Below are 19,241 nucleotides of genomic sequence, written 5' to 3'. Positions count from 1 at the left end.
GAGCACAAGCCTTCTTTAACTTATGTTTTAAAGAAAAAATCAGTAAAGCACCTAAACTCTCATGGCAATCCCTTAATGTTAATTTTAATAGGTCCTCAAGAAGCTAAGGAGAATCAAATAATAATCAGATTTATTTCACAGTGCCTATTTTGGCCAAGAGTCATTTGTGCTCTCTGCCTAATTGTGAAGCACTTTGAAGGATTTTTTTTATAGTCAGGTAATACGAAAGCTGCTTAGCAATTCAACAAAACTAATCCAATGTTGAAGAGACACCTATTAACTGAGATTAAGCCAATTCTACAATATGGAGTTATCCAGTCCCCTGGAACAAAGGAGGTGTGTGGGGACAAAGAATGCTGAGGAATGAGTGGCAAATGGAGAACATAAAGAGATTTTTAGAAAGAGAGAAATGGATACGTATGCTGAGTGAATAAAATCAGAAACAATGAATCCCAGGCCACAGAAGTGTCTGAAGCACAGGGATTTATGCAGAAACATCACCCTTTGCACAGCCTCTGTCAGCACGGGTTCCCACAGCCTAAGTGGGCATCCAATGACAGGCAGTTTGTACAACACCAGCACATGACACATCCCTGGGGCACTTTGTCCTCACAGCATCCCAGTGGGGCAGCACAGCACATCCAGGCACGGCACGGATGGAGAAGGAAGGAACAGAGCCACTGAGGGCTGCAGCTCTTTCCAAGCTAGTTCACCTTGGGATGCTTTTCCAGTTAAAGGTCATGTCAAATTCTGATGGGATTTGTTTTGCACTCTCTAGGAGAACTGGACATTATCTTGACAAAACCACTGTATTTTAAATATCCAAAGTTGCAATCTAATATCTCTATGTCCTTTATTATCATTAAAGGCCTAAACAACCAGCAAGCTTTTATGAGAGAAATTACTCTTTTCTAAAAATAAGCAAATAAAAATTCACTTCCAATACATTCAATGTCTTACAAATGTAACTTTGAGGACTACATCAAATGTAAGAGGTCATTTCACACTCCTCAAATACTGCTAAAAATTAGAGGGCACCAGCCAGTCCACCCAAATGTACAAAACCTTTTTAATTTTCAGAACACCTAACCAAGAAATTATAATAAAACAAGTGCCACATATGTCACAAATGTTCTAAATTCACTGATTTTTTCACAGCTCCCCAAGCCCTGCTGTGATGCTGATGACAAACAGAAGTTCAAGAGGCACTTGTCTCACTTACACAAATGATTTCAGTATTGCAGAAATTCTCCTGCTACTCGGTAGTTCAGCTGTCGGCTTGACTACACAAAGTACTGACATGAAAATGTATGTGGGCAAGGAAGAAGAATGCTTTCCTTCAGTGCTTCTGCAAGTTGAAACTTTTTTTTTAAATTACATTTGAACTGATATTTGAAGATGATCCAATCTGTCCAAACATAAAATAGCCAAAAGTAAAGGAAAATATACCCCACTGAAGAAACAGAAATCCTGTGAGGTTACAGCATACTTGCAGTTCAAATCCAAGTTTGTACCAAAAAATAAATGTAAGACTGGAACTTTTTATTTTTCAGATTTTTTATTTTATTCATTTGGGGGAAGGGGAGAAGATATTTTCTGTGTAAAATCCTCAGCCCTTTGCAATGTCCTATATATCAGGCTGTCAAGAAGAAACAGTTTCCACTCTGCCTGCAAAAGCTTTCCTGAGGGCAGAATAATGGATTAAGTGTGAAAAAGTGGGATCTTCAGATTACAGAATTTAAAGATGCCCAATGTTTTCAGTTTTAATGGTGTTACATATTTGAGTCTGCCCCTATTACCTTGTCAAAGTCAGCATTACAATAATCCACAATGAATCACAATGAAGAATATACATCAGTCATATATCAAAGCCTTTTGGTAACTCTTTGATCAATTTAAGACAATTTAATTAAATCTGGTTCCAGAAAATTTTAGTGTTTTCATGGGCAAAGACACACCTCAGATGTGCCCAACTCCTTCAGGAGTAACTGCACTTGAAAATAAATCCTTATATAACTCCCTGAAACTGCTCAAGCCCTCAGGCCAGGACCTGAAGTGTGAGGAGGAGGAAAAATAAAGTAGAAAATGCCTCATCAGCAGAAATCCCAGACCAAATTTCTCCTTTTGTTGCCTAGAGAGCCATTACAGTCCTTACTCTTGTTGAGAAGAGGGTTTTCTTTGCAGAAAGAAAAGGACACTGCATCTTCAATAACCACCATTCAAACACACACAATGGCTCTGGAGTTGCTCTCATGCCTTCCCCCTGAAGTCATGTGTAGTTGTGGGGATGCTGGGGATGATGTATGGAAATTTCCTCCCAACATCTATTTGCTAAATGCAATTATCACATCCCCTTGTGCTTCCTGTCACTAATGATGAGCATCAAACAGGCTGCAGAAGCCCGGACAACTCTTTGACCTACCAAATTCAAAGCCACACTGGATCCTCTCCTACAGCTCCCTAGCCTGAGTTTTCTCCTAGAAACCTGATTGCCAAAATGAGATGAACAAAGAGAGGGCAAGAGCACAGAGCATGGAAAACACTGCTGGATTAAGGCCTGAGAGGCCTGAGAGCAGCTCACCAGTCCCACAGGAGGAGGACTGGGATTTGACTGGCATTGCACTTCTCCCACTTCCATCCCTGGCACTGCCCAGACCTCAGGAAGTTTAGTCATTCTGACAATTTATTCCTCACCTGCAGAAATCTGGCTGTACTTTCACGTAAAAAATGCATCTGCCAGGTGTGATTGTACCTTTCCTCACCTTCAACCAGCACACATCCTTCCATGGAATGACGGAATGCAGCACTCCCTGGATCAAGCCTGGTAAAATAGGGTAGCAAAACAATGGCACAGCTGCACTGAAATGTTGGTACAGGTGCTTTTGACATTGCCCTGTCCCAGCAGGTGAAGGAGGGAGGAGATGCCCCACAAAGAGCTTTGGCCGCCATAAATGGGAAAGGAAGAATGGGATAATTTTCCTCCTGTCATCCCAGACGCTGCCTCTCCTGCTTTCTCTCATGCTTGCCTGCCATCCTTGAGACCACTCCAGTGATCAGTCCTGGCTGAGACAGAGTGAAAAATCCCCTCAGAGTAAAAATCCATTTTGAATTAGGTGAAATGTCTAGGAAGGGTGAAAAGTGTATAAGGCCAAAGCTGAAGGGAAAACTTGCAGGACAGAGATAGTGAGGAGACAGAGGGAGACAGAGAAAAAAAACCAGAAACGATTCAAGGGCAGGCTGCCCTGACCCAGGAATTTTTTTGATAAAGAGGAACTGGCGATAAATGTCACACAGAATCCATAAGAATGAATATGTATGAACCTATTGTGAAACTGTATGCATATGTATTTGAGAGAGAGATAAAAAGAGACCTGAAATCCTCAGAGGTGCACATGCCTTTTAAGGAGAACAATCTCCGCATGCGTCCAGTGCTGTAACAAACACACCAAGCTTTACAACTTTTACAAAGTTGTGGAGTTTTCTTCTTTTCTCCGCAAAACATGGCCAGCAACAAACCCTCACACAGGCTGCTGTGCACCACTGGCATTTGTTGGGACAGACCCAGGGCATATCAAAAGCATCTCTGGCTCCATCCCTGACTCCACAGGGCTCTGGCACTACTATTTAACCTCTGTCTAATGCAAACCAAGCCTCCTGAAGGCCTCTTTCAGGATGCTGTCTGCAAAGGAGGGCAGGGAAAAGGAGAACCTCAGTCTCCTGCACATCCTAGTTAATTGTTTACATGTTTAACAAAATGTACCGCACCAAATCTTCACAGACGTTTGGTGGCAAATGTCAGACTGCAATGACACCTCTTTTAATATAATAAAGAATCATCCAAAAAGCTGCCTGCATTATTTGGGAGAGGGACTCAGATTTGATAAGTGGATCAAAATTAGTTTAATGATTCCCTATTTAGCCTTTAAATCCACTCATAACGTGACATTGTATTTCCAATTAGGGAATGAAAATGTTGATTAAACATTTCTGTCATTTCAGATTACACATCACATGTTATCTCCTTATTATTAAAACTTTCATATTTTGAACATAAAAAGGAATTCGTAGAGTCAGGCACAGGGTTTAAATTCTTATAATGAGCCATTCATCTTCAGGTCAGGTTCCATAATAACTAACTGCTACAAGTTGGTTCAGTGGGAGGAAAATTAAATGGAAATTAGAATAGCGGCTGAAGCTGTGTCATATTTGTACAGATTGAAGCATGATGGTATTTAAAGTGCCCAAACTTCTTGTGTCACCTCATTTCTACCTCTGCCACCACAATTTCATGAAGGTACACTGCAGAGCAGGCAATTAGCAAATAGCTACTGGCAGGGCATCTGACATGACAGTCAAGGCTCAGCATTATTTTCTTAAGAGCAAATAACACAAAACTTTTAATCAGAGGATGAGATTAGAGTGGGGGAGACAGCACATTCTGGGGAACAGGCTTATGATAATTTTTTACTGAAAAATAAAAAATTTTCAGTAAAATTTCTTTTCCTATTATGTTCAGCTAGCATGGCTGTTGCTGGATTGTTCTCCCACAGAAAAACACTGTCAGGAAAGCAGGAAACATTATTTTTAGCTGTCCTGCTTTTCACAGCAACAGCAAGGTGTCACACTGCTAATCAATTCTCATGGTTGCTTCAAAGCAACAAAAATAGGGTCTGTCCCAACCCAGGTAATCCAGCACAGGGCTTGGTGTCTGGGGCACCTTCTCTGGAAAAAAGGAAAAAAAAAAAACCCACTTTACTTTAGTCTCAAAAGCACAGCAGTGGGAAAAGAACATCTCCAGTGTGCCTTAAGATTTACAGGGACTTTTCAGATGGAATGGCTACTATCAATCATCTCTGCACTCCCAGCAGGAAATTAGATTTCCTGTTGTTTAATGCTACAGTGCTTGACACAAGTCTATGAATTTGTAGTGCCAGTAGTGCTGCATTAAAAATCTGTACTGTGGACAAAGAAGGGAAGAATGCAGCAGAGAGAACATAGTTTCAGACACTACCTCTCTGATTTTGACTGATTTTTAATTTAATGTTGTGTTTTAATCAGCAAATCAACTATGTGAAAGGACAAGCAATGTACATTTATGGAGCAAAAAATCCTCATGACAGTCTTATCTACAGGAGGAACAATTTATGTCACTGTCACAAGCTGCCAACCAGGCCCATCATTCAATTCTTTAGAGGACTAAAAGTCTTCAGAGCTGCTTGTTTAAGCAATAAATTTGAGACATCCCATTCCTGATTGTTTTTATAGGGTGTTTTTCTGACCTCATTTCTGCTTTTCACTCATTTTTACCCTTTCTTTCTCTAGCTATTAGAATAAAGCAGTGGCCCATTGTCTCCATCAGAACAACAATTAATCCTTTCATAGTTCTGGGCACCTCTCTTATGGAAGGGCTCAAGGGACCTCAGAACTTGGTCCAAAGAGTGAGCATTCCTTCCAAGCTACATCAGACAGGTGGTTCTGAAGGTGGTTATTCACAGGCAGTTATCTCCTTTTTGCCATCTAAATCTGATGGAAGCTTTAAGCCTCACTGAAAACACAGAGTCACTTTCCTTGCCAGGAAAACTGCCTTATAGGCACCAGCTGAACAATCATGGATTTGAATAATGAATGTAGCCCAGTATTAGGCTAAGTAAAATAAGAACCACAAACTACCATCTGTATGGATTAAAATAATAAAATAATAAATAAAAATCCCACCACACCAACTGCTTTTAACGAAGGCGTGGAGCATGAACTGCAGATTCTCAGCCCTTTGTGCCAGCCAAGCTTCTTCATCACACTTAAAGGTCAGGCATGCCTCATCTACATTTTATGTTCCACCTGAACTGAAGTCAGAGCTGAGTGTTGCTTCCCAAGCCCATGAACCATCAGACTGTGAGATCAGAAATTTCCTTGAATGAGTGTTAGTCCCTGTGCAGCACCAAGGTGGAGAGAGGTCTGAGGAGGATGGGCAATCACCTGCAGCTACTGCCCAACACAGGACTAGCCAGAAAACCAGACAGAGAAGTCTTGGATACACCCTGTCTCTGCCTGTTCTTGCATGCTTGTGCCTGAGATCTGGATAGCTCATGCAGGACTTTTTCAGGGGGATCTGATGGCACCAAGTATGAACATGGACATCTATGTGATCAACTAAGACAGCATCCTTTGCTACAAATAAAATTGCTAACAAATTACTTGATTCCTGCAGGGAAGAGCTGCCTTCTGTGGTGGCCTGGCAGCTGAATGCTGCACTCACCTCAACAAAGATGAAGCAGGGGATGATGGAATAACTTCTCTGGGTATTGTTTCCTAAAGCCATTTCTCATCACACTTCTTGGGGAGGCACTGTTCAAAACTTTATATCCTGAAAAAGAAAAAGACAGAGGTATTTCAGTATATTTCACATGTTTGCAAGCTCCAAAATTAGGTTCATAACATAGAGCACTGACCTAATAGACCAAGGACACAGTCTAGTCAGAACTTCAAGGTCTACCTGTGTACAAAACAGCCTGAGAGAGCTCTACCCTTACAACACAATAGAATAGACAGACAGAGGTTACAAGATACATCATATACAGAGCCGAAGGTGATAAGGAATACAATAGTTTTCCTTAAATACAATCCACTCCCAAGCACAAGATTCTTCTTCTGAATTGTAAAATCACATTTTTCAGCCCACTGACCTGCCTACAGTGTGTTTTAAACCAGGAGATTTTGGTAATTGACTTTTAAACTTGCACTTTGACAGATATGCTTACAGTATACTGACTGTACAAATGATCAGAATGTTTATCTGTATAAATCTGCTCAAGATGACAACATGTGCTATGCACAAAACCTCTCTCCCCATAACAAGCAAATGCAATGAAGACCTGGGCCTTTTCTGCAGAGCTTTTCTGTCCTGATAGAAATTCATACATTAACACATCAAAATCTACTCACTTAGCGTTTCTTCAGGCTACCGGCTATCTCAATTAACATGACCCTATAACACTGAGCTAAGACACTATTTTTGCATGAAAAGTAGAAGAAGCAGAGAAGAGAAGACTAACACAAATTTTACAGAAAGTGTCTGTCTTTTTCTGCATGCATGAGGCAACAAATCAAGAAGCTAAATCTGGTTTAAATGCCTTTACAGGGAGACACAGAGTAGGAGGGAAGCTAGAAAAGCCCAGAGCTGCCAGGTGCAGGATTGCACAGAGCATGAGAAACAGCAGAGAATCAAAATCCTCTGCTACCAATTTTAGCCCAAGCACAATAAGCAGCATCACAGATTCAGGTGGGTCCAGCCTCACTTGCAACACTCACAAAGAAACTCTGCCCTGATGCCAAGCTCCTCCATGTGCCAGGGCCAGGCAAGAGGAGGGAGATGGAAACCGATGTATTTTGCAGAGGGCGCTTTGCACAGCATGCTCCTGTGACTCTCTGACCTCACTGGCACCTGGGTGGCAATTCAGGCCTTGGCACACGAAGCCCGTGAGGTTCACAGAGAGGTCAGTGACTTGTCACCAGCTCTCAGCAGGGCTACTGGGAGAAATACCATGGTCAGCACGAGGGAGCTCAGCTGAGGACAGGGTGGAGGAGCTGGATCAGCTGCCAGTGCTTGCCACCTGCACCACGATGCAGGCTCTTGTCTCACCACCTGTGAACTGCTTAAGGCGTTCCTGATCTCAGCTCCTCACAGCTTGACCCACTGACGGAAAATACACAATGTATATAGTGGATTTAGGCACAGCAGAGCTCCTGTGACTCCAGTGAGGCCAAATTCTGTGTCAAGAAGAGCTTCTCAACTGCTAAGCATTGAGAAATACAGTTTCAGGGCAAACAAAACAGTCAGGAATGTCACCTGTGATGTACCTCAGGTGCTCCCATCTTACACTGTATCCCATCCTAAAATACAACTATTCTCAAAACTCTTCATTTTCCAAACAGACTTCAACTTTACTTATTAAATAAAATGGGGTTTATCTCAGAGGTTAGCGTCATTGCTTTAAAAAAGACAAGGTAATCCAACCCCATTTGGACCATAGGGGAAAAAAAAATCAGCAATTCATTTTTTAACAGCACTTTTAATACCCCCATCTCTTGTGCCCTTTGGCTTGGCAAACATGGTATCTGGTGGAACAGCAGGTTAAAGAGTAAGAGCAGCCTACAGAGCATTATTCAAAGAAATTTTTCTAAGGTTAGACTAAGGTTAGAAATAACCAGGATTTTCCATACCACAATACTGTAGCCCCAAGCTATGCCTTCAGTTGCAGCTGATGTGTGTTCCTAACCAAAACAGAGGGTTGCAAGACAATCCAAGAATTTAATTACTTTGCCCAACAAATGACTGAAAGCAACTGAACAAACTGGCAAAGAAACTGAGGGTTCATAGTCATATAAAACTGCCTGATTTAACACTAGGGGACCCCTGATTTCACAGATGTTTATCACCATGCCTGTTCCTTTAAGTTTATTGTGCACCACTGGTTTAAAAGAACTGCACTGGCTATGGGAAAGCATTTTACATGCCAGCTTCTCTCCTGTGTGATGACATATTTGTGTCAGGCTGAAGTAGGAAGAGACCAAATTGTTGCATGATCAGCTAATTCCCAGATTGTGGGAAAACCCTCAGCTACCAGTGCTTGGTCTTTTTATCAGGTTTACTTGATAGTAAAGTGTAAAGGGAAGCAAAGGTGCAGTCCCAGTGGGAGCATCATCTTTTGTCTCTCTTCAGCTGGAAATGAGTCCTCTAGGGATACTGACAGCAAAACACAGATTACAGCAAACCCCGGATGCTTCAGCCTGCAGAGCAGCCAGAGAGAACTCAAGATTTTCACCAAAATTTATTTTACATTTTATTATGGTCCTTTGAGCAAAACTGAGTTCTCTCTTACATAATAAGGTGTAAAAGAAATTTTGGTAAAAATCTTGTTTTCTAATCCAGGCAGACCTTTTCACACTGAACAAACTTTTGGAATCCAAAGTCTCTGACCAAAGCAATGGCAAATAAAAGCTATAATATCAGCATCAACTTTCTCCATTTATTATTTCCCATTTTATCAATTTGACTGAATTCCTAAGGAACTCATGTGAGGGAAACTGTAAGAGTCTTTTTGGATCCCACTAGCTGTGACCTTTCCAGGCCTGGTATGTTATCACAGCATGAGAGTAGAACTGGTCAGACCTGCTCTAACTAATTAGAATTCACTGTAGAGAGAATATTAATAATCTGAAGCTTTGGTATTATGAGATGCTTCCACTCTTAAAACAATATATGTAATTGTATAATGCAATATTTGTGAATTAATTAAAATTAGCTCTCATCTTGTTCAATTTACCTCACCTGTACATTTTCAGAAAGCCCCATATCTACAGCACAGGAGGTTATTGCCTGGCATCTCCTGGGAGAGCAGGTGGAGGCAGAGAATATAAATAAGTTAATTGAAAACGGAATGAAAAAGACAGAAAAGAAAAAGAGAATTCAAGCTGAAGAGATTTTCTTGCCTCAGGGGTCTGTCCAGGGGAATGGCTTTCAGAATGCCCCATTCAGGTATATTCTAAAGCCCTTTATGTGAGCATGTGGCAGACAGCAAGAAGGACATATCTAGGACAAGCTAGCATTCACTGAGCCTTTACAGTGTGAGTTCCTGCAGCAGCCATAGCACATTCAGGCGCTGTCCTGTGTGATCAGTCATCAAAATAGTTAATTTGTGGTCTATTCCTCTGGAGACCCTGTGGTCAAACCTATGTTTTTTAAGCCATGTCCTGCATTGGAAGGAAGAGAAGATGAACAACGTATTTCACACATTGCCACAGTGGATGTCTGGGTTTCTGCGGAGAACCGTCAAACCAACAATCCAGACATGCTAACAGGGCCCTGTTCATCACAGTTTTTAACTGCATTTCAGTTAAGCAGAATCAATGCTTGTTTGTTCTGACTTAGGTCAGAGACCACCAGCCTGAAATCCAGGAGCTGCTACACAAACCACAGCAGCAGCAAAGCCACTGGCACATGTGGGATACCACCTCATAGGAGAATCCCAAATCTTCCCTGACCAGGAAAGAGGTGAGGAGGGTAACCACTGCTCATTTGGTACCAGGATGTGATGCAAACACAAAAAAAAAGGATTTCTGTCTCTTAGTTTCATGATAGTTTCAGCAGCAGCTAACATGCTTCCAAAACGAGGTGGAAATATTATGTTAGAAGGAACACCAAATATTTCTGTAACAATGTAAAAGATACTTGAAATACATCAGTATTTCCTTATGCAAATTACTTGAACCTTACGGTAGCAATTTGCAGACCTCTGCTGGCAATTGGCTTCAAATTAAAAAGATCTTTACTCTCATTAAAAGATTAATTCTGTTTACAAGCAAAAAAAAATCATCAAAACCTCTGCACCATTACATCAACGATCATTTTGCTCAAATGAAACACAAATTGCTTATGTCAAACCCCCGTTCAGTTAAGGAAACAAATTAAAAGTAATACCGCTGCTAACAATGATTATCTAGGCTTTGGCAAAGAAGTGTATCTTTATAATCATTATATATTATACTATCTCTTACAGATCTCACTGTAAAGGGGGGTCCTCTATTTCCTGTGGAGGGAAACAGCTGAAGCAATTTGCCAAACATCACAAATGACTCAGTGTACAGGCTGAAGGAAGACAATTCTTCTCAGACTCGTGTCAGGAGCTCTGTCCACTTGACAACACAATCTCTGCACTTCAAATGTGCTTGCTAATTCCTGCACAAGAAATTGCACATTTCAGGAATACAGGTTTCCCTGATTGCTTGCTCCTGGAGCCAGCAGAACACACAGTGCAACCTTACAAAATGAGGGCTGATCAAACACTGCCACAGGATGCCACAGCCTCATGTTTTCTCTTTGTAATTTCACCTGCCATGTCCAAAGGCTCCACATTATCCCTGTGCAACTCTCCATGAGCATGCCTGCAGTTCTGAACAGGGTTGCAACAGAAAAATAGAGGGTTAAAATTCCTTCCCCAGAGCTCTCTTCCACATAAATCGAACTGATGCACAAAAAAGGGCCGAAGAAATAAAACGTAAGATTTTACTGCAAAAGGCAGTCAGTAAATTCCAAGCAGAGACGTTACTGTTTTCAAAGTAATTGAAACCACAGTGGCGGCATGAATCACTTCAAAAGCCAAACCATGTGACAAAAAGCACAAATAGCCTTGTGGCATCTGCTTGCCAGCCTTGCATCCAAACACAAAGCAGACCGCTTCCCTGAAAACAGCAAAACTAAGAGAATAACAAAGGTTGCAACAATTACGAGGTACAGACAATTGGCACTCTGTTACCTCAGTGGCCCACAACGCACTAATTTTTACCTGTGTTGAAAATTGCAAGGCAAGATGTATTCTATTACTATCTGTATGGCAGTTGTCTTTTGCCAAGTGGGCAGTTTGCTTTATCTCTCTCATGAGTGACCACAAACATTCCTCCCTCCAGAGGGGACATCTGCTGATAACAGACTATTGAATGTCACTGCATGACTGATAAGAACTATAACATCCCATTGTGAGATGCTCTGCCCAGAGGGAGGAGCCAAATATTGCTACCCAGATATAATCTGGAGGTTCTGAAACAGCAGCATGGGCTCTCTGCTGGATTTCCCAGAGGAACAGCAGCTTCCTCTTCTTCCACTGGATCTTCGGAGAAAGAATACATCCTTCTCTACAGGAATCCCTGCTCCAACAGAACCACACCTGACACTCCAGGAGGGCTGAAGCCCCATTTCCAGTTGGACTGCTACCAACACCCCACAGGGTGTCAGGTTGGGTTCTGACTCTGTCAGTGTTGTTTTAGTGTACTGCATTGTTTATTTTATCCTTTTATTTTTCTTCCCTATTAAAGAACTGCTATTTCCTGCTCCCATAATTTTGCCTGAGAGCCCCTTAATTTAAAATTTATAGCAATTCGGAGGGGTATGGAGGGTTTACATTCTCCATTTCAGGGGAGGCTCCTGCCTTCCTCAGCAGACTCCTGTCTTTCCAAACCAAGACAACCTGCCAAGGAGAAAGTTATCCTTTGGATGATGTTGCCCTTGAGGAAATGTGCCCTACACACAACGGGGCTTGGGAAAAAGGGAAGACACTTATATCATCAAAGAACTCTTTACCCATTCCTTGTGAACTGAGAGGCACAGGGACACCAACACCACAGCTACTAAACCAGTAACATGGTGTGAGACTGGAGAAAATGCCTGTCCAAACCTGAGTGTCTGAGTCATGCTTGATCTTTAGCTGTTAAATGCAAAGTTGTCTAGTGGCAATAAACAAATAAACAAATGTTATGTGCTAAGCTTCAGGCCTCGGCTGGTGGCTGTCTCCAAGGGCACTCCTGTGTGAGCAGCACAATGTCACACTTTGCCAGAACACTGAAAAGGGGAACTGAACTGGCAAAGCAGAAGCTCAGTTTACTGAATATAGATCTCACCCCAGAATACAATTTATTATAAACTCTCCTGGTTTCTGCCAGGAGAACAATACCATTCAATAGGTACGCCATTCAAATAAATTGCCCTGTCAGTGAAAGTGCTCCTTACAGGTGTCTTCACAGGCTCCTGGCCAAAAAACTAATTGCATATCACTAATAGCAGCCAAAAAAAAGGAATAAAAACAATATGCAAAATAAATCTACACATGTTCACCACTACATAAAAAAATATTTTACAGCATTTAAGGCAGAAAATTTTTTCTTTCTCTGATGAGAATTCTGACTCTTTTCTGCTAGCAGAAGTCACATCTTCACATTCAGCACTTGACACAGAACAGTGATACATAAGTAATACAGTTCACAGCATATCTGAAATGATATCTGTTAGTAGATAGCCCATCTGGTTATGAAAAAAGCTACATTAATAACTATCTTGATTCCTAAATTCATTCTTTTAAAAATGTGTTGCTGAATTCCTGGTGTCAAAGCAGATTTTGATACCTGGAAGAAAGTGATGCCTCAGATTTCAAGGGTTGTTAGGGTTGTTTTCCCTTGTTACCAGCTTCAAGTAGAAAATATCCCATGACTGAGTGGTAAATAACAGTACAAAGTCCATGGATAGGCAAACTGATAAGGGTTCTGCACCACTTATATCTTCAAGAGAGTTCAAGTGTTATTTCAGCACAGCAGAGGGCCTCTAACAATGTCTCACTGTGGGGAGGAAAGTGAAATTTCAATGCCACAGCTTCTGTCAACAGAATTTTCATTTACACCACTTGGCCAGAATTTTATAGATGTCAAAGAGAAACCAAACATATCTGAGTGAATAGCAGGTATGTGCATGCTAATATCCAGAAAGCCAAAAAAAAAAATGGCCACAAGCCCAGTTCTGAATCCTCTCAAATCCATGGACCTCTCCTTGTAAAGCAGGTCTGGAACCATCATCATGGTTGGTCTGCTCCATTTGGTGAGACACTGAATTCCTTTTGAAATTTTACACTGTATCACTTGGTGTTGTTTTGAATGAAATGCACTGAAATGTGGTATCACATCAGCAAAACTGTATGAATAAAAGGTTTTACCTGCTATAGCTGACAATGCCCCTCTCTTTTTTTGCAAAAGGATTAGTGGCACGTGATCACTGAAGAAGGAATCTGACTAATTTCATTAGGGAACTCTTTAAGAAAATAATAAGCACTCTCCAGAAAAAAAAAAAAAAATCCACCAAATTTATCCGTGCAATTACAAGACTGTCCTGCTCCTAACTGTCTTTTAAGTAAAAAAAAAAAAAACCTAACTGCTCTAGGTCTCATTTCACCCTTTCAAACTCTAAAGTGAATCTAAATGAAACACTTGTGGGAAGAAGAAAGACTATTTCTGGCCTCCACCCATCCCACCTGAAGGCACGTCACCTTTATTTAGACCAATCACCTTGTGATCTTTTCTGAACAAACACAAAAGGTACGTTTCAGGTTGTTTCTTTTATTTCTGGTTAAAACTCCATCCACCTCTAAGGGTATTTAAAGCAATGAAATTGCAGGTGTGGTCAGCAATAATGGAACTCTTCCTGTACATAAAGGATTCTGAATTACAGAGATAAATTGCATGATCAGTGTAATGGAAATGTAGCGGGATATTGTTCCAAAAGTAACATAGCTGAGATCCAGAACTGCAACTCATTGAGTTAATTAGTCATGGGCTTGAGATACAGGTACTCTGTTTATGCTAAATCACCATCTGTAAACTATTCCATGATAGTTCTACATGGACCGTCTCCTTTGTATAACTCACCAAAAAAAATAATCAACACCATTTCTGATTTGCATCTATAGGCTTGCAAGGTTCTGGCTGGAAACCAAAAATCCCCAAGGTACTTGGGATACTATCATGAAGGGCTTGTGACCAAATTTTACCCTCTGAAACTAGTTCAATTCTGTTTGGTGGGTCCCCATGCAAAGCACCAACAGGCATTGAGGAAACTGAACAATTTCAAGAGGAGAAAACCAGCAGCCTCCACCTCAGGCTCTAAACTGGTGAAAAAGGAGGGACACCAATATTGAAGAAAAAGAAGAAAGCAAAAGAAAACTTCAAGAATAGAGCAGGTAACAGTAGAATGGGGCAGATGAGATGAAAATTAAATGAACTACATGAAAAATCCTATGGGATGGAGGGTAGGAGAGTAAAACAGGCCCCAGCTTTTCCCTGTGAGGTAAAAGCACAGGACTGAAAATTTTGTCTATCACTAAAATAGACTCTGGAAAACACTTTACCCTCACCCTCCCAAAAGCAGCAGCGTCTTGCCAAAGATAATTTAATGTTATTTTAAAATTATTAAAATACTGTATCATAAGAAAAAAATATTCAAAGGCATTTTCTTCATTCATAAATTTGTACTTTACTCCAGAAAACTGGTTTTCTTTTTTTCTTTACAAAACCTTAGCCAACTGTTTGACTGAAACCTACTAAGCTATTAAAAAAACCAATTGGTTGCTTATGTGTTAGCAAGAATGAGAAATATTTTCATTTATAATGGAGCTTCACAGCTCTGCACAGACCTAATTTTGGGAATGCCAACCCAATATTAAAAACGTATTTCAAAAATATGTGCTTCATGGTGCTTTTGTATGCCACATCTGCTGAGCCTAAGCCCAAGCAAGCTGCTGATCCACCCATTTAAGTGCAGGGATGAAGCTTCTGCAAAGTGCCAGCTCAGATGGACATCTGTGAGTAAATTCCCAAACCCCTCTCCTCCCACTGCCCTTCTATGACAGCTTAGGAAGCCAACACTTTGGGGGGTGTCCACACAGGTCTCAGTATAAAGATCAACAGGCAGAAATGTTGAAATGAGCATGGGAAGGAACAGAGAACAGCAGTGCTAGACCGGGTAAGGGGATGAAAATCAGGTAATTAACGTGGTTGTATTTATTTCTGATTTTTTTTTTTTTCCCAGGGGATGAATTCTGCATTGGAAATCTCCTCTCAAAATCATGGTGAGCTGGTTTAAAAACTGGTCGTGTAACAGGCACAAGCCAGTGGACTCCAGATAGAAAGAAAAAACCCATTCATTTTGTCCCCTCAGGGCTCAGCAAACTGTGTGAGTATTGATTGCAGGCTGTAATATTATGAAAGTAAACAAACAACTGCCTCTCCACAGTGTAGCCTTTGGCAACGAGGTCCAGGGGCAGGGCCTCCTGCTCCTCTTGTATTCTGGAATTCACATTGGCAGTGGGGCTGTCAGGGACGCACAAGGACTGCACAGACTCTGGCAAACCCAGCAGCTAGCTCAATCTCATGTGAATCTTTTGTTGCTTCACTTGGTTTATAAACCTCTACCTTCATCCCTTTCCAAGACAGACAATGGATTTCTAGCATTCCTGCTCTTTTCCCTCATAAAATACCTTGGCAGAAGCTCTCCTTAATAGCAATGAAAAACAATTTTTTTGCTTTCCTCTTTTCTTTATCTGTGTCCATTATGCAGCCAAGGGAAGTATAACCCCCATCAAGTATAATCCCCATATATACTTATATATATATACACCCAAATTTATATACATATATATATATATGGTGTATATATATACCCATATATATATACCCATATATATATACCCATATATATATATACACACCCATATATATATATATATATATATATATATATACACATATATACCCAAATTTGCCCACTTGTAAGGACAGTACTGAGCACAGCTCATGCAATTTATGTGGGCCTCATAAACACGCCCTGGATGGAAAGCCAAGAATTTAAGAACCTATTGTTATACTACTGCATTTTAAAAGAAAAGAACTACTTATTAGTCCAAATCTATTTATTACTATAAAAAATACAGCCAACTATAAAAAAAAAACATTTCTGAATTTACAGACCTTGTAATACCTCTCCCTTCTCTGTACTGTTATGCTATCCACAGACTCTGTAAATCCTGCTTAGTCTGGAGGAGGACAGAGGGTCATGGCACAGGTTTTCTCCAAGAAAAACCTGATGGTGAGAGCTTGTTCCTCTTTAGTGCACTCAACACCTCTTTGGTGGGTGGGATAGATTGATTGGCTCTGGTACCACCCTATATTCAATAGATTTCAGGCCTCCGCTATTGTGCCATGCCCGCTGTTTCCCATGCTGCCATTCACACAGTTCATTTTTAAAAGAATAGAGACTTGTTTGTTCTACTCAATAGTCAGAGAAAGTGATGAGGATCATTATAAAAATAGGCACTAAATTACACAACAATATAAAAGCAAGCTAAAGCTAAAACTGATCGGGTAATGCCATTCCTTCAGACAACTGCTGTAAGAGTTAAAAGAGCAGAACAAAGCTTTGGGCAAGCCCTGACAGCCAAGGTCTGACAAACCCTTGTCCTTGCAGAATTATTTCAGAACCTGTGCTGCTACTAGAAAAGGCAACAGCATTTGTCTGGCTGCAAGGCCACAAACCTGTTTTGATGGATAAGGATGCCCTAGATTTTGATAGACTGAAAGACATGGTTTTTCACCATGAAATCCAGCAAGGCTGCTGCAAACACTTCTATGGATTTAAGCTCCTCATTAGGGCCAAGCCTTGGTATTCTTTGAGGTCTGTGCTCTTCCCTGTGTAATTTTGTCTCATGACACCTACAGAGGCCTCAGAGAAGCTCACACAGACATTGTTTGAGATATTGGGCATTTGATTTTTAAAGCCAATACAGTCTACACAAACAACTGAGCTGTTGAAATTAAAGTGGCTCAGCCCACAAAGACAAATTCTGAATTTCCTGTAGGTGAGACCTTAATGCTACTTCTAAGACTGTGATGTTACTGAAATGACATTCTGTAAGAGTTTTAATGAGACGTACCTACATCATGAGACATGACCATTTCAGATCAAGTCTATACAGAAAGTTAGCCAGTAGTATTTTGTGGACACTTACACACCAGCATGAGTGTGTGCTCATACAAATTCATATAAACTCAAATGTTACTGGAGCCTGCAAATTGCATGAGTGACTATGGTTGAAATTGAAGGGAACAATTTTGCATGCAATCTGACTTGGTCAGAATGTGATTGAACAGTCATTTGAACACTAAAAGCAGTCAGAGCATATAAAATATACCATCATGTCCTGTGCTGTTTGCTGCCATCCTTCCAAGCAGACCATCAGAACAGCATATCTTGTTTAATAGCCCTCTACTGTTGATGCACAGCTCTCACCTCTAAAACACCATTATTCTAATTTTCAAAAATTAACTGATTAGCTCTTTTAAAATGGAAAAATTACTTCCAGCAAATTGGTATAAGGCTGCGTATCACACATACATACAGCAGTTTTGCATAGAGGAAACTGTTTTTTACAAAAAATTTGTTATTTTCTGCCCATTCAAGGGCCACCAATTTATGCACTGCTTTTTTAAAATACCCCAAAAGACAGCGTTAGACAAAGGTGCAGTCACCCCATTCACAACATTGAAGGACTTATGAACTCTGTTAAATCTCAGATTATCACAGAAAGCAGTTCTAGATTTGGCTGATGTATGTGCAGTCGCTGCTTCTAGTGCTCAAAACATCACATTTTATAAATGCACAAGAGTTATTTCTCTAGGTATGCATAAACACATTAAAAAAATATATTGAAATACTATATTCCCTAATCTACTAAGCACAATCAATATTAATAGTATGAAATATACATATTCTCACAAAGAAAATTATTTTCTGATTTGCAGATAATGCAGTTTCAAATTTGATCTTCTTTCTCTGCTTCCCTTAGTTTATATTTTTCTCCCGTCACCTCAGCCATGAGAACTGACATAATATAATAACTGACATAATAAAAAAACATTGCACCACTGTGTGTTCGCATATGTGACAGCACAAACAAAATAGGAACAGGGAAAAGAAAAGCCAAGAAATGCCAAATCGTTAATACCCATGGCACTGGAATGGATTATACGCTGCAGCAAATACAGCACCCTGGAATGGACTATAGTTGTATATATCTTGTATGGGCATCCCTTCTTTCCCTCCTACGAGCAAGTCGTCAGCCCCTGATTCTCTTTCACTACCTGCCTCCTTAGGGTAGCTGTCCTAAGAGCAGGTGTCACTCTCTGCATCTGCTCTCCAGTGGTTTTTAAACACAACATTATGCAGCTGCTCTGGGCCCTTTAATTCCTGGTGAACTCCCAGTACTGCCAGAGTCACAGGCTTTCCCCAGCCTCTTCATTTTAATCCATCAGTTTTTGTAAGCATCAAATTTTGTGTGAGCCCCAGAAAGACGAGAGATGGGCTGTCGGCTGGGACTGAGAGACTGGGGGCACTGGGTTTTATTTCTTTTCTTGTGCTGATCTCCCCTTCCAAATACCCCAGCATGATAATTTCTGAAGCGCTGCCCTGCTGCTTCCACTCCCTCCACAGCCTTTGTGCCAAGCAAAGGTGCCTCAACCTCCTTCCCCTCGTGTGCACGCTGCAAAGGCAGCAGTTTTGTACAGCCTCTTTGTCTCTTCCTAGCCCTAGGATTTTTTCTTTAGCCTATAATCATCTGTTTTCCTCCCAAAGACTCCTATTTTTCTTACCAGGGTTCTGCCTCAGGCCATGTAGCTCACATATTTCCAAGTCCTAAAATTAGATGAAAGGCCGTTCACCACAGCTGTTCCACGTGCAGCACGCGGGTCTTGGCTACATCTGTGGTTCACCACAGCAATCTCCAAACTTCTGCAATTGCAAACAGCACCAGGGGGAAAAAATCCAGGGGTGAGATGTCCACCCCACCTTTCCAAGGTACCACCATCCCAACATATTA

At 40.9% G+C, this 19,241-nt stretch overlaps 1 protein-coding gene across 2 annotated transcripts in view; it reads right to left on the bottom strand.

Moving 5' to 3' along the window:
• Positions 1-19,241, bottom strand: part of PLPPR1 (phospholipid phosphatase related 1) — a 120,297-nt gene that overhangs the window by 56,352 nt on the left and 44,704 nt on the right. For both annotated transcript variants that reach the window (XM_064735429.1, XM_064735430.1), the window contains exon 2: positions 6,257-6,364. In XM_064735429.1, coding sequence (XP_064591499.1) covers positions 6,257-6,319 — 63 coding nt within the window. In that variant the 5' untranslated portion in view covers positions 6,320-6,364. The remainder of the gene's footprint in view (positions 1-6,256; positions 6,365-19,241) is intronic.

This window comes from Zonotrichia leucophrys, chromosome Z (genome assembly GCF_028769735.1).
Source record: "Zonotrichia leucophrys gambelii isolate GWCS_2022_RI chromosome Z, RI_Zleu_2.0, whole genome shotgun sequence".
Classification (NCBI taxonomy): domain Eukaryota; kingdom Metazoa; phylum Chordata; class Aves; order Passeriformes; family Passerellidae; genus Zonotrichia; species Zonotrichia leucophrys.
Note: the sequence above shows the minus strand (reverse complement) of the source record. Positions and strands in the feature narration are given on the sequence as shown.